The sequence below is a fragment of the Oncorhynchus keta genome, chromosome 27 (assembly GCF_023373465.1).
Source record: "Oncorhynchus keta strain PuntledgeMale-10-30-2019 chromosome 27, Oket_V2, whole genome shotgun sequence".
Lineage (NCBI taxonomy): Eukaryota > Metazoa > Chordata > Actinopteri > Salmoniformes > Salmonidae > Oncorhynchus > Oncorhynchus keta.
Window position 1 is genome coordinate 41,516,297 of NC_068447.1, and position 22,243 is coordinate 41,538,539.

General features: G+C 47.6%; 2 protein-coding genes across 9 annotated transcripts in view; one reads left to right on the plus strand and one right to left on the minus strand.

Moving 5' to 3' along the window:
* The first annotated feature begins 859 nt into the window (after positions 1-859).
* On the plus strand, positions 860-11,460 carry LOC118360335 (calcium-binding and coiled-coil domain-containing protein 1-like). The gene is made up of 15 exons (XM_052482440.1): positions 860-1,040; positions 2,656-2,813; positions 2,975-3,077; positions 5,220-5,422; positions 5,648-5,860; positions 6,142-6,290; positions 7,130-7,199; positions 7,673-7,828; positions 8,164-8,418; positions 8,798-8,923; positions 9,392-9,487; positions 9,722-9,809; positions 9,958-10,244; positions 10,561-10,652; positions 11,312-11,460. The coding sequence occupies exons 2-15, from the start codon at positions 2,682-2,684 to the stop codon at positions 11,337-11,339; spliced, it is 1,998 nt and encodes a 665-aa protein (XP_052338400.1). The 5' UTR covers positions 860-1,040; positions 2,656-2,681; the 3' UTR covers positions 11,340-11,460.
* Positions 11,461-18,579: 7,119 nt separating this feature from the next.
* Positions 18,580-22,243, minus strand: part of LOC118360088 (retinoic acid receptor gamma-A) — an 84,833-nt gene continuing 81,169 nt past the window's right edge. For all 8 annotated transcript variants that reach the window (XM_052482443.1, XM_052482444.1, XM_052482441.1 and 5 more), the window contains 2 exons: positions 21,774-21,932; positions 18,580-21,536 (listed from right to left, as the gene is read on the minus strand). In XM_052482443.1, the coding sequence (XP_052338403.1) occupies positions 21,163-21,536; positions 21,774-21,932 (533 nt within the window). In that variant the 3' untranslated portion in view covers positions 18,580-21,162. The remainder of the gene's footprint in view (positions 21,537-21,773; positions 21,933-22,243) is intronic.

Consider the following 22,243-nt stretch of genomic DNA (forward strand, 5'->3'; position numbering starts at 1 on the left):
TGCTCAATATTTGTTGTTCAAAGTCACTCACACATAGATACCATAGACTGAATGATCCTGTGTCTGGGTCCACACAGAGACAGGGAGAGCGCTCAGTATCTGAATCTTGTCCTTGTCCTTGGCTGCCTCGACGCGAGCATACAATGTGTTAAGGGAGGCTTCGGTGGGCAGCTGGATTTACCTCTGTAGTCTGTGATAGTCTGTAGTCCTTTCCACATGCCTTGCGTGGGGGGCTTATTATAGTATGCTAGCACTCCATCCCAAATGGAGTGTTGTCATGTAACACTACCTCTCCTACGTTTGTCATGTCTGTTCATCTGCCAATGTTGACATGCCAGCAATGCTCAAGTGTCTCTCACGAGTGAATTAAGAGTTCTGTTTTTCCTGGAGATGGACAAGTAAATCAAAGGCTACTCATTTTAAAGGGACTAAACAAGACCATATTGGGAGCAGGCAGCTATGATAGACAGTATTACAGCAATTTGCCATTTCGTTGTTGTCGCAAATGCAATGCATTAGGGTTGCTCGCATCAAAAGCAATTCATATTAAACCCGATGAGTTGTTTTCCGCTGCGCATCGATGATGTTGCGCTTTATAATAGGACCGTTTATATTAAGGCCATGACATGACCAATGAGAGTGCGTGCGTAATGCAATCGGCGAGAAAAGAATATGCACCAGCCATGGACGCGGAGAATCATCAAATTACAAAACGCGATTTCCCGTAACCCGACCTTTGAGCGTCTCCTCTGTGTTCGGGGGTTGTAGTTTTCCTCCTATAATTTCTAGCTTCAGATCTGTGCTTCATCCAGCTATAAAGAACAGCAGTTCCCATAATACAGCAAAACACACCACCACTGTGATGCGTGTGTTTTTGTTATTGTTGTAGGTTAGTGGAACAGCTGAGAGCGAAGAGACGTCGTTGTGCATCTTTAAAAAAACGCTGAATCGTTTTCTGACACGGATGGACTTTGTCTGCCTTTAATCTAAATAGGGACGGATCAATTGGACAATCTGCAGAGCAAACAGACCAGAATAAGGTGAGTTTCAGTCAAATAAACTCTGACGATCTGTATCTGCGTAGAGTTCTCCCTATGCAGAAACGAACACAAAGGAAAACGAGCAAATGGTCCTATTTGGTACAGGTATTTGTTGATGGTGCACACCTTTTCTTTAATACATTACACTACGGCGAGATCGGTTAACGGTCCCGATGGTCCTGATTATTGGCTTTTGCGCATCAAGGGAGTCGCGCACACAACGTGGGTTTCTTTTTCCACTGGAGTCTATTATTGCGCACACTGGAGACTGCAGCTGCTAGGCTAGGTGGGCCTTGTCTTGACACGAATCTCGTGCGGTGTAATTTGAACATTATTTTCTCGTGCGGTGTAATTTGAACATTTTTGTTTAACGTTTAGAGATATTTTAGTTATATAATAGAATAAGTCGTTTATTACCACAGATTGTATTGTTTGTGGGTTTTTGCTCATTTCTAACAAAATAAACAGAACACAAACATGAAATAATGCTCGTGTCAAGCGGACTGACGGCTGCACGTTGTGTGTGTTGTGCTTATTAATGCGTTATACATGGTTTATGAACGTGTTATTACCTCATACACTTTCTCAAGAGTTCTCACTATTTCCACTTCTGTAATCTCAGTAATATGGAGCATGTGTTAGCCAGAAATGTTAGATATAGGCCTAATGCGCCGTGCAGTTGTTTTAATACAATGCTCTTAATTTAGTTAGAGGTTGCATTGTATTACAGGGATTTAGACTGAAAACCTGTCATCATTTATCCCTGCCAGTTCAATAGTGAAAGATATCAAATGTATATTTTGTTGGCTGCTGTGTCTATGCCTGGATACTAGTCCCACGTGGCTGTATGTATGTCGACACGTGACTAGAGTGAGCGGCAGGGTAGTCTAGTGGTTAGCGCGTGTGGACGAGTAACCGAAAGGTTGCTAGATCGAAATCCCGAATGGACAAACTAAATAAAATCTGTCGTTCTACACCTGAGCAAGGCAGCTAACCCGCTGTTCCTACGCCGTCATGGAAATTAGAATTTGTTCTTTAACTGACTTGCCTCGTTAAATAAAGGTAAAGTAGAAACAGAGTGGTGTACAATAACAACAAGGTGTTGGGCAATTGGCTGTAATAAATAGTCTCGGTGTTGTTGTCATGTAATGTGTTATGGTCGTTATGGGCTTAACTGTCATCTAGATTTTACTATGGGGGGGGCCTTCCCCCATGCTTTTCCGTGCCCTCCATATGGTCACTGAGAGGGGATCATCTTTCACTGAACAAACACTCCCGGACTTGACTCTTTCTCTTTCACTCAGTTTGTTTCACAGCAGTCACCTCTCACCTACTTCTCCATATGCTCATCTGAACAGGTCCCGGGGTACATTAGTCAAATACTTTAAAATAGTTGGAAGTTATTTGAGGTGTGATTGATTCAACTTCCAAGTGTACTATTTTGTGACTCTACTCTATTGGTTCTGTTGTACCAAACAACACAATCAAATGTAGTTGAAAGTGTTTGAAACACATGTCTGAGGTTTGGTGTCTACCTGTGTTTATTATAGCGGTTGTCAAATGAAATGTTGTGACGTACATCTTTTTTCTCTCCGTCACACCTGTATCCCCACAGGTACTCACCAGTGTTATTGTGTTGCCATGGAGAAGGCTTGGAGGGTGGAGTTTAGGAACGTGGGTAGTAGCTACTTCCCTCAGAGCCGCGTGGAATGCCACTACAGCATCAGCTCGCAACATACCTGGGCCAGCCATGACTGGGTCGGGCTCTTCAAGGTATAAGGTTAACCCGATAAATTAGTAAAACCCACTCCGAGGAGTGGAAATCAAGTGAAATGCACAGCAGTTAAATTTTTTTTTTTTACTGTATATATTCATATTTTTGTGTGTGTTTTTTTATGTCTCCCTGTCTCTCTCCCATTGTCTGACTCCCTCAGGTGGGATGGTTGTCAGTGAAGGACTACCACACCTTTGTTTGGGCCCTGGCCCCGGATGGCTACCAGGAGGGCACAGATGTCAACTGCTGTGTTAACTTCCAGGGTACTAGTCCCTCCCTTTGAACCCTCCCTCTATTTCATACAAAGTGTGCCTGGTCAACATTCAGACTGTTCAGAAAGTAGTGTACACACACATTCATTATTCTTCTTTTTCATTGAACCAAGCCAGTTAAGAACAAATCCATATTTACAGTGACGGCCCACCAGGGAACAGTGTGTTAACTGACTTGTTCAGGGGCAGAATTACATTTTTTTTTTACCTTGTCAGCTCAGGGATGGAACCTTTTTGGTTACTGGCCCAACGCTCTAACCACTAGACTACCTGCCGCCCCAAGTTCATTAACTTGCAGGGTCATGAAATAAAGATAGATATCCACACTCACGAAAAGTGTGAGACCATTCAACAGTCTGCTGGTATCTGTCTTTATTTCCCAACATTCAAACTCTGCCAAGGTCTGTAAGGAAACGCTCCAACTTTGGATTGGTCTCACAGTAAATTGAATGACCCTGTTGAAGGGTACTATAGGCTGGTGACTGATATTTAACGCAGAGACACGACTCAATAAGTCACATAGTGTTACAGAAAGGAGACGATCAGATTGTTTCTCTCTCTCGCCCTGCTCTTTCTATCTCGGTTTTGAATTTAAACCAGTCTTTGTTCGACTCTGATTGAATTCCTTTAAGAAGTAGAAGGTTGAGTAATGAGGACGAGAGAGACAATGGTACAAAGACCAGACCAGACTGAATAACCAACCATACATTACACTAAGGCAGTCAGGAGTGAATAGAGAGCACCGAGTGAAAAGCGTCCCTTTAACATTACAGCACAGGAGCTTGCAGACTTTACACTGTGTATAAAGTGTCCTCCGTCCTCTCAGTGACATTGCTAGCTGAGGTGACTACAGATTGCCTGGCCTTCGGTGGCTGAGCAGAGCGGCTGTGTCATTGAGTTGTGTCAGGGAGATGAACAGCTATCACTGACACAGTCATTTATCATCTGTCGTGAGGACTGAGGAGACAGACGTCTGATGTAGTCAAAGCACATTCAGGATTATGCCCACTTGTCACAGAGGTTGGTTATCTACAGTGCACGCAGTGGTGGAAAAAGTACCCAACTACCATACTTGAGTAAAAGTAAAGATACCTTAATAGAAAATAACTCAAGTAAAAGGGAAAGTCACCCAGTAAGATACTACTTGAGTAAAAGTATTTGGTAAAAAATATATATAGTAAAGTATCAGAAGTAAAAGTACCAATAAATTCAAATTCCTTTGTCACGGCTGTTGAAGAGGACCAAGGTGCAGCGTGATGAGCGTACATTTTCTCTTTATTTGGAAAATGCAGAACAAAACAAACACTACAGACCCAAACCGTGCCGCTAAATGCTATGTGCCCTAAAGAAAGTAAACTTCCCACAAAGACAGGTGGGGGGCTACCTAAGTATGGTTCTCAATCAGAGACAACGATAGACAGCTGACCCTGATTGACAACCCTACCCGGCCAAAACATGGAAATACAAATAATAGAGTATAGAATATCAAGTCAAATCAAATTTATTTATATAGCCCTTCGTACATCAGCTGATATCTCAAAGTGCTGTACAGAAACCCAGCCTAAAACACCAAACAGCAAACAATGCAGGTGTAGAATACCCACCCCAACTCACACCCTGACCAAACCAAAATAGAGACATAAACAGGATCTCTAAGGTCAGGGCGTGACATCCTTATATTAAGCAAACCAGACGGCACAATGTTCTTGTTTTTTTAAATTTACTGATGGGGCACACTCCAACACTCAGACACAGTTTACAAACAGTTGTGTTTAGTGAGTCCGCCAGATCAGAGGCAGTAGGGATGAACAGGGGTGTTCTCTTGATAAGTGTGTGAATTTGAAAAAATGCAATGAGTACTTTTGGGTGTCAGGGAAAATGTACATTATTTTCTTTAGTAATGTATTGAAGTAAAAGTTGTAAAAAATATAGATAGTAAAGTACAGATACCCCAAAAATTACTTAAATAGTACTTGAAAGTATTTTTACTTAAGTACTTTACACCACTGTGTACATGTCATCATAACTGAAATCATGGCCATAAATACATTTTTAGCAGTATAAGCATGTATACATCTAGATCAATAATCCATTGACCATTTCACTCTCCCACTTCCTTCCTCCCCCTTGTAGCCTCCTATCTGCCCAAGTCCAGTTCCCAGCAGTACCAGTTTGTGTACGTGGATGGGAAGGGAGAGGTGTGCTCTGCCAGCTCCCAGTTTACCTTCAGCGCCCCTAAACCTTTGGAGGACCTGGTCACCCTGGAGGAAGGAGCCCACGGAGAGGAGGGGGGGACCGACATGCTTCTGGTCGTACCCAGGGCCGAGCTACTGCAGGTGGGCATGAGGGAGTGCAGGTGCGAGAGAGAGAGAGAGAGAGAGAGAGAGAAAGAGTACTGTAGAGGGATGTCCATATCCTCTTTCAGTTATAGAGAGGGTGAACGAATGTTGATGAAATGAAATAGGCAGAGGTGAGAATCAATAGTCAATTGCAAAGAGACAGAGGATGGAAATGGATCATCTTTTAGGCACTCAGTTAATGTTCTCTCTCTCTCCTTCCAGAGTCGCCTGCAAGAGTGTCTTCGGGAGCGAGCCGAGCTGCTCCATGCACGGGAGTCAGCCGAGAGGATGAAGGAGAGAGAGAGGGAGAAGTACAGGAGGGCAAGAGAGACGTGGGACAGAGGCTGTGAGGAGCTGGAGAGGAACATCGCAGACCTGAAGGAAGAGCTGCGAGAAAGCAGAGACAGGGTGGAAGAGATGGAGAGGAGGCAGGAGGTACTGTAACATTACAAGACAGGATTAATGTCCGTGCCAAAGGGGATTTGATCCTGTCCAAGTAGCCCCGGTGTCTGGTCATGAACACTTATCTTTGTAAAAAAAAAACGATTTGATGTAGAATGACAAGATCACAACCCCAGATGTACATTCTACTGTTATGTCACATGTCAAAACAGGAGCAGTTCATTTACAGGTCAAATGTGCTTCACCATCTACAAAGGAGTCTCAGGATACTGTATAGAATGTAGATTCTCTCTCTCTCTCCCTCCCTGTCACAGGAGGTGGAGGCATCAGGAGAGGCCTTGGCTCAAGAGAAGAGCTCCATACTGACTATGAAAGCAGCCAGCGAACAGCGAATCAGAGAGCTGGAGGATGACATTAAAGCCCTGGCACTGAAGGCTTTGGAACGAGAGACTGAACTGGAGAGGTCAGAGACGCTCTCTATCTCCCTGGAACTCAACCGCTCTCTTTGATCTCTCTCTTTTCTATCCTCTATCTCCCTCAATCTCTTTCTTTGATCTCTCTCTTACTATCCTTTATCTCCCTCAATCTCTCTCTTTGATCTCTCTTTTCTATCCTCTATCTCCCTCAATCTCTCTCTTTATATCCTTTTATCTTCCTCAATCTCTCTCTTTGATCTCTCTCTTTCTATCCTCTTATCTCCCTCGATCTCCCTCAAACTCTCTCTTTCTATCCTTTATCTCCCTCAATCTCTCTCTTTCTATCCTCTTATCTCCCCAATCCCTCTCTTTGATCTCTCTCTTTTCTATCCTCTATCTCCCTCAATCTCTCTCCTTGATCTCTCTCTTACTATCCTTTATCTCCCTCAATCTCTCTCTTTGATCTCTCTTTTCTATCCTCTATCTCCCTCAATCTCTCTCTTTGATCTCTCTCTTTATATACTTTTATCTTCCTCAATCTCTCTCTTTGATCTCTCTCTTTCTATCCTCTTATCTCCCTCAATCTCCCTCAAACTCTCTCTTTCTATCCTTTATCTCCCTCAATCTCTCTCTTTGATCTCTCTTTGATCTCTCTTTTCTATCCTCTATCTCCCTCAATCTCTCTCTTTGATCTCTCTCTTTCTATCCTCTTATCTCCCTCAATCCCTCTCTTTGATCTTTCTCTTTCTATCCTTTATCTCCCTCAATCTCTCGTTGATCTCTCTCTTTCCATCCTCTTATCTCCCTTAATCTCTCTTTGTCCATCGGCCTGCCTGTTTTTCTTGCACTGTTCTCTGGTTAATGCTAACCCCGTCTCTGTGTGTAGGATGAAGGAGAGGGCCAAGAAGCAAGCAGTTCAAAGGAGGGAGGAGGAGAAAGAGAGGAAAGTTCTGCAGGTACTATAATGGCTTGGATTTATTTAGTGCTTTTTCACTACCAACATGTGGTGTTTTTCACGACCAACATGTGGTGTTTTTCACTACCAACATGTGGTGTTTTTCGCTACCAACATGTGGTGTTTTTCACTACCAACATGTGGTGTTTTTCACTACCAACATGTGGTGTTTTTCGCTACCAACATGTGGTGTTTTTCACTACCAACATGTGGTGTTTTTCACTACCAACATGTGGTGTTTTTCACTACCAACATGTGGTGTTTTTCACTACCAACATGTGGTGTTTTTCACTACCAACATGTGGTGTTTTTCACTACCAACATGTGGTGTTTTTCACTACCAACATGTAGCATGCTACCTGGGTGATGCACAGCAGCCATTTTGGGCCCCGAACACTAACCACCCATCATGTCTGATCCCAACCCCCTCATCCCCCTCTTCTTCCTCTTCTTACATCCACGTGTCTTCCTCAGCTCAAGCTGGAGCAGTCCGAGGGGGAGTTGCGCAGTCTGTCTGCTGAGTTCCAGGGTCTGAGGAGCTCCCTGGCCCAGAGAGACACACACGCCCTACAGCTACGTGACACCATCACCACCCTCACATACAGGCTGAGTACGGCGCAGCGGAAAGAGGTGAGGCTGGCACCACCCACAGAGGGCCCGAGAGTAGTTAATAAAAGGGATGTAGGGGATTGAACAAAACACAATGCAACAGGAAAATTGCAGTACCCACTGCGGCCCCTCGTTCTCACCCATCATCGTCTAACCAGGCTATTGAGGTTATTTTAGCGACCATGGCAAACTTTGCTGGCTGGAGAAATAGGGATGGGCGGTTAGAGAGGGAGTGGCAGGGTTGGTCAAAGACAATGTGACAGGAAAGTTCCCAATGTCCCGTGGCCTCACCGGTCGTCTGACGAAAACCATGTTATTGTTGCTGAACTATCATCTCCTCTTGTCTTTCCTATCAGGCGGAGAGCGAGGCCGCCCTGGCTGAGATGCGGGGCCTGCGGGAGCGTCTGGGGGCCAGCGAGCGTTGTGCCGAGGGCCTGAAGGGAGAGCTGTGTGCCCTGGTGGCCCAGAGGGACCAGGGCCAGACAGAGCTGCACCAGGCCAGGCTCCAAGCGGCACAGCTCACCCTGCAGCTAGCCGACGCCAGCCTGGCCCTGAGGGAGGCCAGAGCACACTGGGCCCAGGAGAGACAGAGCCTGCAGTGCAGCACTGAGGTAATGACAAGGATCATCGTATGGATGGACTTTAATCACATGAATTGGATTACTCAAGTAGTCAAAGCGTTTCACAATGATAGTGACTGTAGACGCCAACCTGTACAGAACACTCACTGATAACTGTAACGCACTAATATACTCAACTCAGATTGGAACTAGAGATTGCATTACTGTGCTGGAAAGGATGCGTGGGCACGGTCTCCTCTTTCTGTTCCGCTATATATGCGACAGCTGCGGCCGACTAGGAAAGCCTCACGTCTTCTCGATACACAATTTCCCAGTATCTCCGGTTGAACTTTGAATTGAAGTATCTGAATGTCCCAGCAGCATGACTTGGGTTAAGCGGTGTGCGTGTCTCCCCCCCCCCCCATGGCAGAAGGCCAGAGAGCGTCTGGAGAAGCTGAATGGAGAGACGCAGCGGATAGAGAAGAAGCTCCAGGAGGAGAGGATGGAGAGAGAGAAGGTGGAAGTGGAGCTGGGAAGAGAGAAGGACTGTAACCGGGTAAAGACTTAACACCTACCGTACCACAGACCATAGGCTCCGTGCAAAACGACATTTCAAGCTATTGATAGACACACACACACACACACACACACACAAAAAAAAAAATCACCTCTCCAGACACGCTCGTGGCTCGGCTCAGGATGCTGACATTCCATGTGTCGTGCTATACGGTATTGAAAACCACTCGGCCTTGTTGGTCCTGTACGGCTCAGTTGGTATAGCATGGCACTTGCGGTCCCGTGGTTTTGGGGTTCCATTGCCGAGGCCACCCTTAACGTAAAAATGTATGAACGCGCGACTCTTAAGTCGCTTCGGATAAAAGCGTCTGTCTAAAGAGACGTGTTTTTGCCAACATGCTGGGTCATGTTCGCTCGTCCCTTTAATTGCTTGCGCTGCTGTGCTGCTGGCTAGGCTGTGTGTGTATATAAGTATGTGACTCCTTGTTTTGATGACTGCCCCCTGCAGGTGCAGCTGGGTGAGACATGCAGGGAGCTCCAGGAGCTGAAGGCCAGTCTGAGGGTGGCCCAGAAGGAGAAGGAGCAGCTGCTGCTGGAGCAACAGGCAAGACCCGCACCTTTATACCTCCCATCTCTTCAACCACCATTCCCCCTCTCCACATACAGACACATTTCCATAGCAACTGCTAAGCCCTTCCCACTTCGGAGACTTAAGATTTCTATACATGTCAAGAGGTGTAGAGGCCCGGAGGTCCGTTTGGTGATGAGCCTGAGTTGTCTTGGCATAATACTTGTCTATGTGTAAACGAGTCTCTTGACGGCCCTCTGCTCTGTACAGGACCTGATGGAGTACATGGGTCAGGTGGAACAGAGGAGGGAGGCTTTGGCAGATGCCAAGTGGAGCGCTGCGGTGTTCGCCTCCACCAGTGAGTGGAGGAACCCACCTCACACCGTGGGAAACACCCTAGCACTGAGAGACATGTACAACGATACTCATTTGATCTGTGAGAACTCCTGGCCCTGCTCTGACGATCACTTACCACTGTTGTTTTCTACTCTGTGTGTGTCTGACAGGCCTCCATGACAGTCCTCTGTCTGACTCTGAGGATGAGAACCCTGAGGCCCTGCAGCCCTCCCGCCAACCCTGCAGGCAGCCCCCCCCCTCCTCCCGCCCCCTTGCCCACTACAGCCTGTGTGACCCCCAAGCCCAGCCTGACTCCCTGCTCCCCTCCACCCCCCCTTCCTCCCCCAGAGACATGTCCCGGTCCCTGTCCCGAGGGGGCGTCGTCATCAGCCAGCCCGCTCCCCTGTTGTTGCCCAGGCAATCGGGCGGAGACACCCTAACACACAGCTCTGAGTCGGTAAGAGAGAGTATCAGATGCTCTTACACATGCACACGCGCACACACACACACACACAACTAATTCTTGTACAATTAGCCAGGCTGTTTCCTTAGGCTGATAACATGCAGCTTTCTCCAGTGCTTCTGTCTGTGGCTCATTTAACTGTCACCGATAAACTGTATATCACAGAAAGGCACTTAGAGAGCTGCCTGTGCAGTGCCTTATTTCCCTATTATGGCCTTATTGCTAGATTATTACATGTGTATGCCTCACCACTCACTTTAACTTTCTCTCTTTCTGTCGTCCCCCCCCCCCTCTCTCTCTGTGTGTGCAGGAGGAGGAGAATAACACTGACCAGTGCGGAGGACACAGCTCTGGAGAGGAGGCAGCCCTGCTGCTGCCTGAGACCACAGACACAGTCCTCAGGTGGCTTGCAAGCACACACACACACACACACACACACACACACACACACACACACACACACACACACACACACACACACACACACACACACACACACACACACACACACACACACACACACACACACACACACACACACTCATGCAGTACATGCACTGCAGCTTCACACACCCACACACAGAGGGCTTTTTTATGATGACAGGCTGAGTATGGCTCTCAGAGATGGACGTTTTGAATATCGGGTCGTAAAAGAAGTTGAGTGTGGAGGGGAGGAGAAAGGGAGTGTGTACGACGGAGGCAGCGCGAGGGAGGGAAGAGGGCAGTGAGGGAGAAGGAGGGGAGAGATGGGAGGACAAGGGGACAGGTAAGTTGACAGCTGGCTATAGCAATGATTTAGCTACAGGCTAGTACTGGAGTCACGGGCCAATTTTCAGCATCATTAAAGCACTCTCTCTCCCACTCTTTCACTCTCTATTTCTCCCTCCCTCCTTCTCTCGCCTCCTTTTTTCTTTTCTTCTCGTATGTGTTCCTTTTCTACAGTTCTGCTGTTCCGTGACCCCACCGCGAATGTAAATTGGGACGACAAAGGTCACGATTGATTATTGATTTTGATTGATTGTTCACACCCTTTCCTTTCTTCGTTGTTCCCTCTCTTCCAGTGACCTGGCTAATACCTCTCAGTGGTAGAGAGCGGAGATACAGGACCAAGTCAACAGCATCACTGTCAGTGTGTTCTTTACTTTTAATTCAGTATTCAGCGCACACACACACACACACACACACACACACACACACACACACAAACACACTACAACTCACCTCTCTGACAAATGATGTTAATATGCAATTTGCTTCCACATTTTTCTATAAACTTCTTCTTTGATGTGTGACTTCTAGGCTGTTGTGCTGCACCTGCACATAACGTGGTCCTAAGGATGACATAATGCCTGTCATTAACAGGTCGTGACAGCTCAAATCATAGTTACGGCCTCTCGTGGTCGTTCTAAAGCGTGAAACGCGTAAACATTTAAGTCTTCGTTAGATGTTTGATAGTTAATGTTTCATAACAGGGTTATTTCGGTTGCAGGGAGGAGTGATGTTGGGAGCTTTACGACCGGCGTTATGTCATCTTTATGATGCCGTGATTATGAGGCATCACGACAGCCACTGTAATTAAGATATTTTGAGTGAATGTATCCGTCTCCTGTTTAAAATCTAAAAGTTGATTTGAACACTTCCGTCGGTGCCGACAACTTTAAACACTTCAGACTACTGTAATAATAGTCATTAAGACGTACTTAGACTTTTGTTTGAAGAATCATTGTAAAGTACAGATATGTATAATGTTTTTCCTCCTTATATTCAAAACCTGAGATGTTATATTATAAGCATTTTCTGTTATTCATTATTAGACATTTAAATTCCTGCTTTATTAGGGGTGCTGTAGTACTAGTTGAAAGGAGACTCAAAAGGTAGAGAGGCGTCCAAGATGGGGGAGAACGGTTGAAAACGCTTCTGGAAAAGGGTGGCAGTTTGAGAGCAATCAAGTTGGGGAGGGCAATCAGGTTAGGGAGGGCGATCGGGTTGGGGAGGGCGATCGGGTTGGGGAGGGCGATCGGGTTGGGGAAGGCGATCGGGGTGGGGAGGGCGATCGGGTTGGGGAGGGCGATCGGGTTGGGGAGGGCGATCGGGTTGGGGAGGGCGATCGGGTTGGGGAGGGCGATCGGGTTGGGGAGGGCGATCGGGTTGGGGAGGGCGATCGGGTTGGGGAGGGCGATCGGGTTGGGGAGGGCGATCGGGTTGGGGAGGGCGATCGGGTTGAGGAGGGCAACCAGGTTGAAGGTAGACTGGAAGAGACACTCAAGAAAGGTGGTTGCTAGTAATTAATTACTAATTTGTTTTGTTGCACAATATATTTGACTTCCAATATTCTATCCTCCGCAACATACAGCTATTGCTCCTGCATGCTGGTAGCTGTAGAGCCACTGCAATACTTTCGTACTTGATACCAGATGTCAATCTTAAAGCGGGGTGTTGTTTTAAAGCAAGAATAATGTGTGTTTAGAACGTCCCAGAAGATCATTAATAATGCGCTAGATTCACTGTGCGCGGTATACAGAAATGACCTGCTTCAGAGGGACGAAGCCATTCTAAATTTGTACCTAAAAGAACAAATTGGTAAACGAAGGAATTTCATCATAACATCATCTAATTTATGGACACCGACGTTGCAATACTTGTTGTGGGTTGTTGTTCCTGTAGCTCATGGAAGTCTGGCCTGGACTAGATTACTACTGGGTCAAGAAAGACATTTTTCACGATTTTCTACCAATACTCCGCTTGTGTGATATCGTAATGAAATGATATGACGTTTTAGTTGAAGCTACAGAGTTGATACGTGTAATAAGAAGAACATACTAAAGCCAGGGTTCATCCTGTCTGGGTCATGTCGTCTCTCATCCATAATCATTACCACCGTGTGTTGTATTTCCTCTTCGTTTAAAAAAAAAAAAGACTCGTTTCTTTTTCTTTCCCCCTGATTTTTCTGTCTTGAGGGTCAATTGAACTGTATTATTATCTATCACGACTGTCCCGGTAAGGGTTGAAGAGTTCGTCCAAAGGGTCGAGGTGTTGGTGCCACTATACAGGACAACAGTTTGCTCACACATGGGTTGTAAAAAAGCCATAGTGAAAAGTGTGACATCTGTAACATACAACCCAGTCCGTCATAATAACAACTTTGTCAGCGCTGACGGACATCCCTGCTCAGTTGAAGGCTGTGCTTCAATACGTTTTGGAGTACCCTCGTCTCTGCACCTGTTGAGCTATGCCTGTGGTGTAGTTTAGTACTACACATCTGTTTGCCTCCCTGGGTGTGAGTGATTCTGACGTCCTGGCATGTGCACCAAACGTTCCGTAAGCACCGAGATCGACGGGTGTTTTGTCGTCGTCAGATCTAGATTTCCGGGGGAAGTTCTATGTCTACTGTGAGCTACGTGGGTGTGGAGTGTAACTTCTATTCAGGACAGCTGCCTACTCCCATTGCAATAAGGCTCCCAGTGGTTTTCTGGTGTGTATGTTTGTTTGTTGAGGTCATCTTACTTATGAAAACAAAAATGAAAAAAAAAAGAAGTAGTTATTGGTAAATACTATATACTGTCTGTTCGTGTGGGTGGGTTTCTGTAATAAAATAAACATGTATGTGTATCAATTTTGTGTGATGTGTTTGTCTTTTGATGGAAGATAAATGTTTTTTACAAAAAAATTCTGCTGCTTCCTCCGGGGCGTGACATTTCTGATGCTAATTTGCTCGTTACACGTGTCTCATCTCTCCGTCTGCATTTCGGTTCTTACCCTCCTGCTCCTCTTTACCTGCAGTTCTCTCTCGTTCCACCCCCCCATCACTCCACTCCCCCCGTTCCAAGTCCAGGGTGACGGTAGCTAATTATAAAATCAATGATGCCAGGCTGGCTGGTTTACGGCCTGCTCTAAAACCTTAACTGGGAAATCACTGGTGGATTAATGCCTCCCTCACTCTTTATCGCTTTTAATTAGACATGTAAAAGATATGAAGAGCCAGAGGCTAGAACACATCTCCGATGAGATGAGGCCAAATGGTACCCTATTCCCTATGTGGTGCACTATTTTTGACCAGGCCTCTGAAGGGAATGGAGTGCAATTTGGGACGTACCCCCACATCTCTTATATGACCTCTGCCACCCTAGCCTGTCAGCCCCTTTTTTCTTTTCCTCTGCTCTCCCCTTTCTTGTTTATTTATTTCCCCCCATTGTATCCCCCCGTTCCTACCAGCAGACCCTCCTCACTCTGGTATGTGGTACCTTCGTTTCTTGAATAGCTCCTTGCCAACTCGTAGCGTTGTCCTCTAACCAAATCAGTCCCCTCCTTGCAGCAAAGGGCTCGGGCCCCCTCCCCTCCTCTTCCCCGTCCATCCTCCTCTCTCTCTCTATCTTTCTCCCGGTCTGTCTGTCTGTTCAATTTATGATCCCTACATCTTAAAATGTTTCTCACCTTCCCCTAACCTTCCCTCCTCACTTTTTCCCCCTTTTGATTGCTCCCTACCCACTCTGCATCCGCTGTGTATGTAATGGAACGAAAGGATGCCGATCATGTCCCCGTCTCCTTCCTCCGGGCCAGCCGTGATAGGCTACAGTCTTTCCCATAATCACCCCATCCCCTCCTAGCATATGACATGTCCCTTACCAACCTTTTACTATGGCTCCAGGACGTCCGCATAGCCCCTGAATGTTTTATCACACACTCTGATCTGACTCTCCATTCCTTCTAGCTAGTCTTGTCTGGTGATGTAAACAGTGCTTACCAGTGTTCTGTCCTCCCAGGCCGGTGTTGCAGACAGCGCTACCAGTGTTCTGTCCTCCCAGGCCGGTGTTGCAGACAGCGCTACCAGTGTTCTGTCCTCCCAGGCCGGTGTTGCAGACAGCGCTACCAGTGTTCTGTCCTCCCAGGCCGGTGTTGCAGACAGCGCTACCAGTGTTCTGTCCTCCCAGGCCGGTGTTGCAGACAGCGCTACCAGTGTTCTGTCCTCCCAGGCCGGTGTTGCAGACAGCGCTACCAGTGTTCTGTCCTCCCAGGCCGGTGTTGCAGACAGCGCTACCAGTGTTCTGTCCTCCCAGGCCGGTGTTGCAGACAGCGCTACCAGTGTTCTGTCCTCCCAGGCCGGTGTTGCAGACAGCGCTACCAGTGTGCTGTCCTCCCAGGCCGGTGTTGCAGACAGCGCTACCAGTGTGCTGTCCTCCCAGGCCGGTGTTGCAGACAGCGCTACCAGTGTTCTGTCCTCCCAGGCCGGTGTTGCAGACAGCGCTACCAGTGTTCTGTCCTCCCAGGCCGGTGTTGCAGACAGCGCTACCAGTGTTCTGTCCTCCCAGGCCGGTGTTGCAGACAGCGCTACCAGTGTGCTGTCCTCCCAGGCCGGTGTTGCAGACAGCGCTACCAGTGTGCTGTCCTCCCAGGCCGGTGTTGCAGACAGCGCTACCAGTGTTCTGTCCTCCCAGGCCGGTGTTGCAGACAGCGCTACCAGTGTTCTGTCCTCCCAGGCCGGTGTTGCAGACAGCGCTACCAGTGTTCTGTCCTCCCAGGCCGGTGTTGCAGACAGCGCTACCAGTGTTCTGTCCTCCCAGGCCGGTGTTGCAGACAGCGCTACCAGTGTTCTGTCCTCCCAGGCCGGTGTTGCAGACAGCGCTACCAGTGTTCTGTCCTCCCAGGCCGGTGTTGCAGACAGCGCTACCAGTGTTCTGTCCTCCCAGGCCGGTGTTGCAGACAGCGCTACCAGTGTGCTGTCCTCCCAGGCCGGTGTTGCAGACAGCGCTACCAGTGTTCTGTCCTCCCAGGCCGGTGTTGCAGACAGCGCTACCAGTATTCTGTCCTCCCAGGCTGGTGTTGCAGACAGCGCTACCAGTGTTCTGTCCTCCCAGGCCGGTGTTGCAGACAGCGCTACCAGTGTTCTGTCCTCCCAGGCCGGTGTTGCAGACAGCGCTACCAGTGTTCTGTCCTCCCAGGCCGGTGTTGCAGACAGCGCTACCAGTGTTCTGTCCTCCCAGGCCGGTGTTGCAGACAGCGCTACCAGTGTTCTGTCCTCCCAGGCCGGTGTTGCAGACAGCGCTACCAGTGTTCTGTCCTCCCAGGCCGGTGTTGCAGACAGCGCTACCAGTGTTCTGTCCTCCCAGGCCGGTGTTGCAGACAGCGCTACCAGTGTTCTGTCCTCCCAGGCCGGTGTTGCAGACAGCGCTACCAGTGTTCTGTCCTCCCAGGCCGGTGTTGCAGACAGCGCTACCAGTGTTCTGTCCTCCCAGGCCGGTGTTGCAGACAGCGCTACCAGTGTTCTGTCCTCCCAGGCCGGTGTTGCAGACAGCGCTACCAGTGTTCTGTCCTCCCAGGCCGGTGTTGCAGACAGCGCTACCAGTGTTCTGTCCTCCCAGGCCGGTGTTGCAGACAGCGCTACCAGTGTTCTGTCCTCCCAGGCCGGTGTTGCAGACAGCGCTACCAGTGTTCTGTCCTCCCAGGCCGGTGTTGCAGACAGCGCTACCAGTGTTCTGTCCTCCCAGGCCGGTGTTGCAGACAGCGCTACCAGTGTTCTGTCCTCCCAGGCCGGTGTTGCAGACAGCGCTACCAGTATTCTGTCCTCCCAGGCCGGTGTTGCAGACAGCGCTACCAGTGTTCTGTCCTCCCAGGCCAGCTCCCATACACTGTATGTCAGGCATGACGACGATAGAAGAGTTGGCTACAGAACGGGACCAGCCTACTCTCGGAGAGAGCTGGTAGCCACTATCCACGTGATCTTAACTCGCCAAGCAAGCACGTCTAGAAATCAATGCAAAATTGCCCATGTTCAGAACAAGCGCAATCAAACCCAGTTCTTGGTTTACTCTATTCAGACCAGTTCCTGTATGGTTCACGAAGGATGATTCATTATTGATTCTCTACCAGGACTTCTGAGTGATCAGTATGCTCTCCGAGTAATAGAAGGAAACCGCTAACCTCCGTCCTGGGGTGGACTGGCGTTCTCCCTTCTGGCGATCCTTGTATCTTCTTATTCGCCCGTTCCCTCTTACTTTTCACTTGTATACTTCCTTGTAACCTTGTCGTTGCTTTGCAGCATTAATAACCTGGAGAGGATATCTGCTCCAACCATCAATTGACTAATCATGGCTAGTATAATTGGAAATTGTGGCGATGAAACCCCCCAAAATACCAGCCTGCCTCTTTAAATCCCCTTACTACCCCAACACTCCTACCCATTGCCCCAGGGTTCCCATAGCAACGTGTTATTGGGGTTGAATATATGAGGCCGTTTAGCTTCAGTCCGTGTAAAGCAGCTAATAATATATGGACCTTATTCTAATCCCCAGTCCCTCTTTATTGAGCTGTATTTTTAACGATAGTTAATTATGGCAATCATATAGTTGATAGAACCCCCATCTCTGTTTAGCACTCTTCACTCTAGTGTCTACGTCTATTAATAACAACAACCGTCGAGGCTATAATACACTGAGTGTACAAAACATTAAAAACACCTTCCTAATATTGAGTTGCCCCACAGGGATGCTGGCCCGTGGTGACTCCAATGCTTCCCACAGTTTGTGTCAAGTTGGCTGGATGTCCTCTGGGTGGTTGACCGTTCTTGATACACACGGGATACTGTTGAGCGTGAAAAACGGGGGGGGACGACGACGACGACCCAGCAGCATTGCAGTTCTTGACACAAAGCGGTGCTCCTGGAATCTACTGCCATAACCCATTCAAAGGCACTTAAATCTTGCCCATTCACCCTCTGAATGGCACACATACACAATCCATATCTCAAATGTCCTGTCTCCTCCCCTTCATCTTCACTGATTTGAAGTGGATTTAACAAGTGACATCAATAAGGGACCATAGCTTTCACCATGGATTCACTTGGTCAGTCTGTCATGGAAGTAGCAGGTGTTCCTAATGTTTTGTACACTCAGTGTATACTGTAACACTGTCCCAAGGACACGGAGTGGAAGTTTGCATCTGTCTACAGTAGGAGGCAACATGAATGAATTGTAACACACTGGTAATACTAGTGCCTGCTCGGTCCTTTCCTATATGCAGGGCTGGTGTACAGATACTGCTGGCTGGCTGGCTGGTCTCTGTACCCAAAGTGCAAGAGCGCCCACTATTGGTAGTCATTGTGTTGATGACGCCATTGCAGTGCTCAGCTCTAATGAAATGGACTGAGGAGCAAGGCTCGCGGCTGGTGAAGGAACGAACGAGGGCTATCAAAAAAACATTTGGGTAACAAATCATTTGAAGGGTTGTTTACGGAATATTCATATCGGTGTCATAAGTGCATCCAAGTGTGTCACGACTGAGAAGGGGAAAAAAATGTTACAACACATTTTAAGAGACATTTCTCAAAGGAAATATGTTACTAATCTCACAAAAGTAATTTATTGTGCCTTACAGTTCATATGGCTTTTTCGTTGTATGACAGAGTTGGTATGAACAGAAGATTGGACAATACCCTGGCCATGTTTTACAGAGAACACCGGCACCAAAACAGCATAATCGCAACGTTTGCATCATGAAGGCCTGGCAGGGCAGGGCAGGGCAGGCCGAGAGGAAACGAGGTCATCAAACCTCGCCGGCTCTGCTTCTCAAGCGCTCCTGTGTGACGCCACAGCGCCGCACAGAGAACATCCACCCGATGACAGAGGAGACATGTTAAAGCCTGTACACACACTCAAAAACCAACCAGGAGGGCCACATTCAGAGAGAACTGTACAGTAGGCCCTCTTTCTCTACCGCTGGGAGGAGTCTGTTGCGCTCCTGTTCATATACTGTATCTTCGTAGCGATACTGTGTACAAAACTCTGGAATGTACACGTAGCCAGCTGCATCATGAACCGTTGGTTACATATTGACTGAGACACGTTGGCAAGAGAAGAAGAAAATGACGGGAGGACACATGGGGCCTGCCACTTCACTGAAGAAGACGAGAGAGCGGGGGTACAATCCTACAACATTACAAAGACATGATGATGTCATGGCTTCGGGCGAGAAGGCAGTTGGTTTCTCGGATGCCAGGTCTGAGACAGATGATGCTTTTCACACCAGTGAGCCGAGCCGGACAGAGCCGGACAGAGCTGGCCTGGCTCTGCACCCACCGTAGTTCCTGGAACTGTGCTGGAAAGGACCATGTGAAAATAGAATACCCATGCCAGCACTGGTTTGGTTTGGGTTGGCATGATAGTGTGAAAAGGGTAACAGGCTGGCTGGCATCCACGCCATTTGTTAGACCAGTCATCTATCTTCTATGTACAGCTAGGAGTTTACTGGTCAGATCCCACTGACTTGAGTCAAAAATACACACACATAAATATTGCCTGTTCCTAGCGCACCCTACAGCGTGGCGGCCGCTAGGGTTTGGTCCTTAGTAACACAGAAGCCCTGAGAAGTCTGTTTTCATGTCGTTGCCACTAAAAGTTCCTGGTTTGAACTTGCGTGTGTCTGCGTGTGTGTTGATCATGTGTCAGCGAGTGTTTGCTTGTGCACGTTGTTAAATAGTGCTTCGGGTTTCACAGGCATTTGATGATGATAGTTCTCTACATTTCCGTTGTGTTCGCTAATTGAATGACTGCTGAATAAGATGAGATTGCCATTGACTGTACTGTCAATATTGGGCAATAAAGATGCATTGTATAAAACAAGATATCAAAGTGCCACAGCCAAGTGCTACGGCCAACTGTCAATCTCTGTCTACCAAACAAAGCCAAAATGGCACATTTGTTATAGGTTTGAGGTTTAGTATATGTGTGTGTGTGTGTGTGTGTGTGTGTGTGTGTACTTTTACATGTCAGTGTGTGTTGAGTTGCTAACTTTGGCACTGAGACACTATCCATTCGACAGCATCGTTTGTTGCGTTGAAACGAAGCACATAGATGAATGCTAGTCCCCTGATAAACAACACAAATCCACAACTTTAGTCACTGTAACACAACATTACTGAGTTGATTATCATTGACATCTACGGCGCGCAAAACTGCCCAAAAAACACCAGCGGCGCAGTTGGAAAGAAGATTCAGTTCGAGGTCTGCCAGTTCGGATTCTGATTCGTCTCTCTCTCTGGATATCCGTAGTCATGGGAAACAAAACCTCATCTAAAGAAATCATTTACAAAACCAGGATTACAAACAAACAAAATATAATGGTATATATAGATATGTATGGACTAATTAATACATTGAGAGAGAAAGAAAAGTCAAGAAAAAACAAAAACAAATTGAACAGTATTCAAAAGCAAATAACAGCAGAAAAATCGATTAGCATATTCAGTTTGGTTTCATCCTGTGTTTGTCTTTTTGAGAAACGTGGTTTGCTTTGTATCTGTTGGAAATAGTCTATTGTTCAGTTCATGCTTTCTGTTTTGGCCATTCCTCTATGTAGATACAAACAAAAAGATAGTCAAAAATGTGATGATTTTTTTTTTGTTGTCAAAGAGTCCGCTTTTTGTTTTTGTTGCCATCACGCCAGCTTCCCTCTTCTCTATATCAGGACTCACGAGTCCAGTCGGTTGCATCATGTCGTCTCTCCGTCCCTCTTTTATAATAGTATCTCTGCAGGTCTCTCTGTGTGTCTGCATGTTACTTATCAGGAACCTGTGAGTCAGAGAACCTGAGTTATAGTGTCTGTACAGTTAGGTGTAAGTCTCTGCTGTCCTGTCATGTCCTGCTTGGAGAGACTGATGTGCAGAAGGGAGATGGAGAGGATACAGAGGAAAGCGAGGGAGGGCCAGCATTGTAAGGGGTAAGGTGGGTGTATGTGTGTGTGTGTGTGTGTGTGTGTGTGTGTGTGTGTGTGTGTGTGTGTGTGTGTGTGTGTGTGTGTGTGTGTGTGTGTGTGTGTGTGTGTGTGTGTGTGTGTGCGCGCGTGCTTGCGTGTGTATGATTACGTCAGTTAGTGTGTGTATTTGAGTGCACAGACTGTATTTGTGTGTGATCGCCTCCCCTCCTCACTGCGCCCTCCTGGCACGGCTCTTCCTATCCCCTTCGCTGCCACTCTCCAGAGCCCAGGATTCCCCCTCACTGTCCGAGCCCCTGTCCTCTTCATCCCCATCATCATAATCATCCTCATCTTCCTCCTCTGGGGAGGGCTCACTGCCGTTCTCTGTCCCCCAGCTGTCCTCCTCGTCCTCGGCCTCAGTCTTCATGGTGGCGGGGGGCTTGGTGGAGGCTGGTGGAGCGGGTGGAGGGGCAGGCGGAGGGGAGCTCTCTCCACTGCTCTCTGTCTGGTCCTCAAAGGCCTCTGGGTTCTCTAACATCTCCCTGATCAGAGGAGGCATGGGGCCTGGGATCTCCATCTTCAGAGTGAGGGCCCTCTCGGCCCCTGTTCACACACCACAGGGGAAAAAAACATTCATGTTAACAAGTCCAGAAAGTCATGTCTTAGCGTTCGCTTATAGTGCTAGATGATCCAGGCGTTATGGAAGTAATCCTGACGTCCAAGTGCTATCTCAAATGTTCTGCTTCCATCATAATCTATATGTATCATTCAGACTGTGTGTGTTAGCTGGTGGTCTGGTGTAATTGTAGTGTACTCTTTCTGTATTATAACAATACTGACCCTTGGTGCTGATGCCTCTGAGGTCAGTGATCTTCATCAGCATGCGGGGGAACATGTGTGGTTTGTTGGGGCGTCTGCGACGGGCGTAGATCTTCAGGGCCTCCAGCAGGGGCTCCTGCAGCTTGTCCACCTTCTGGGGCTCCTCCAGGTCCATACGGTCTGAGGGACGGACAGGGGGAGAGGATTGCGTTATACACACAATTACCTGACAAACTGGACACATAAACAGCCATAAGACTAGGATGGGAACCATGTAATTGATGATTTTGAGGTCATTACAATTGTATCATGTTATTGGTAACAACTACAGGTAAATAAAGTGTCAAGTGGAGTGCAACCAAACTATTCCATCCCCACATTTCTACTGGTATTGTAACTGAGTGAGGGTGTTATCGCGGCCTAACACCTCAAAGACATTTAGGTGTGTATTAGTTCTTAACGTTGTATTGACGAGCAGTAAAATAGTATTA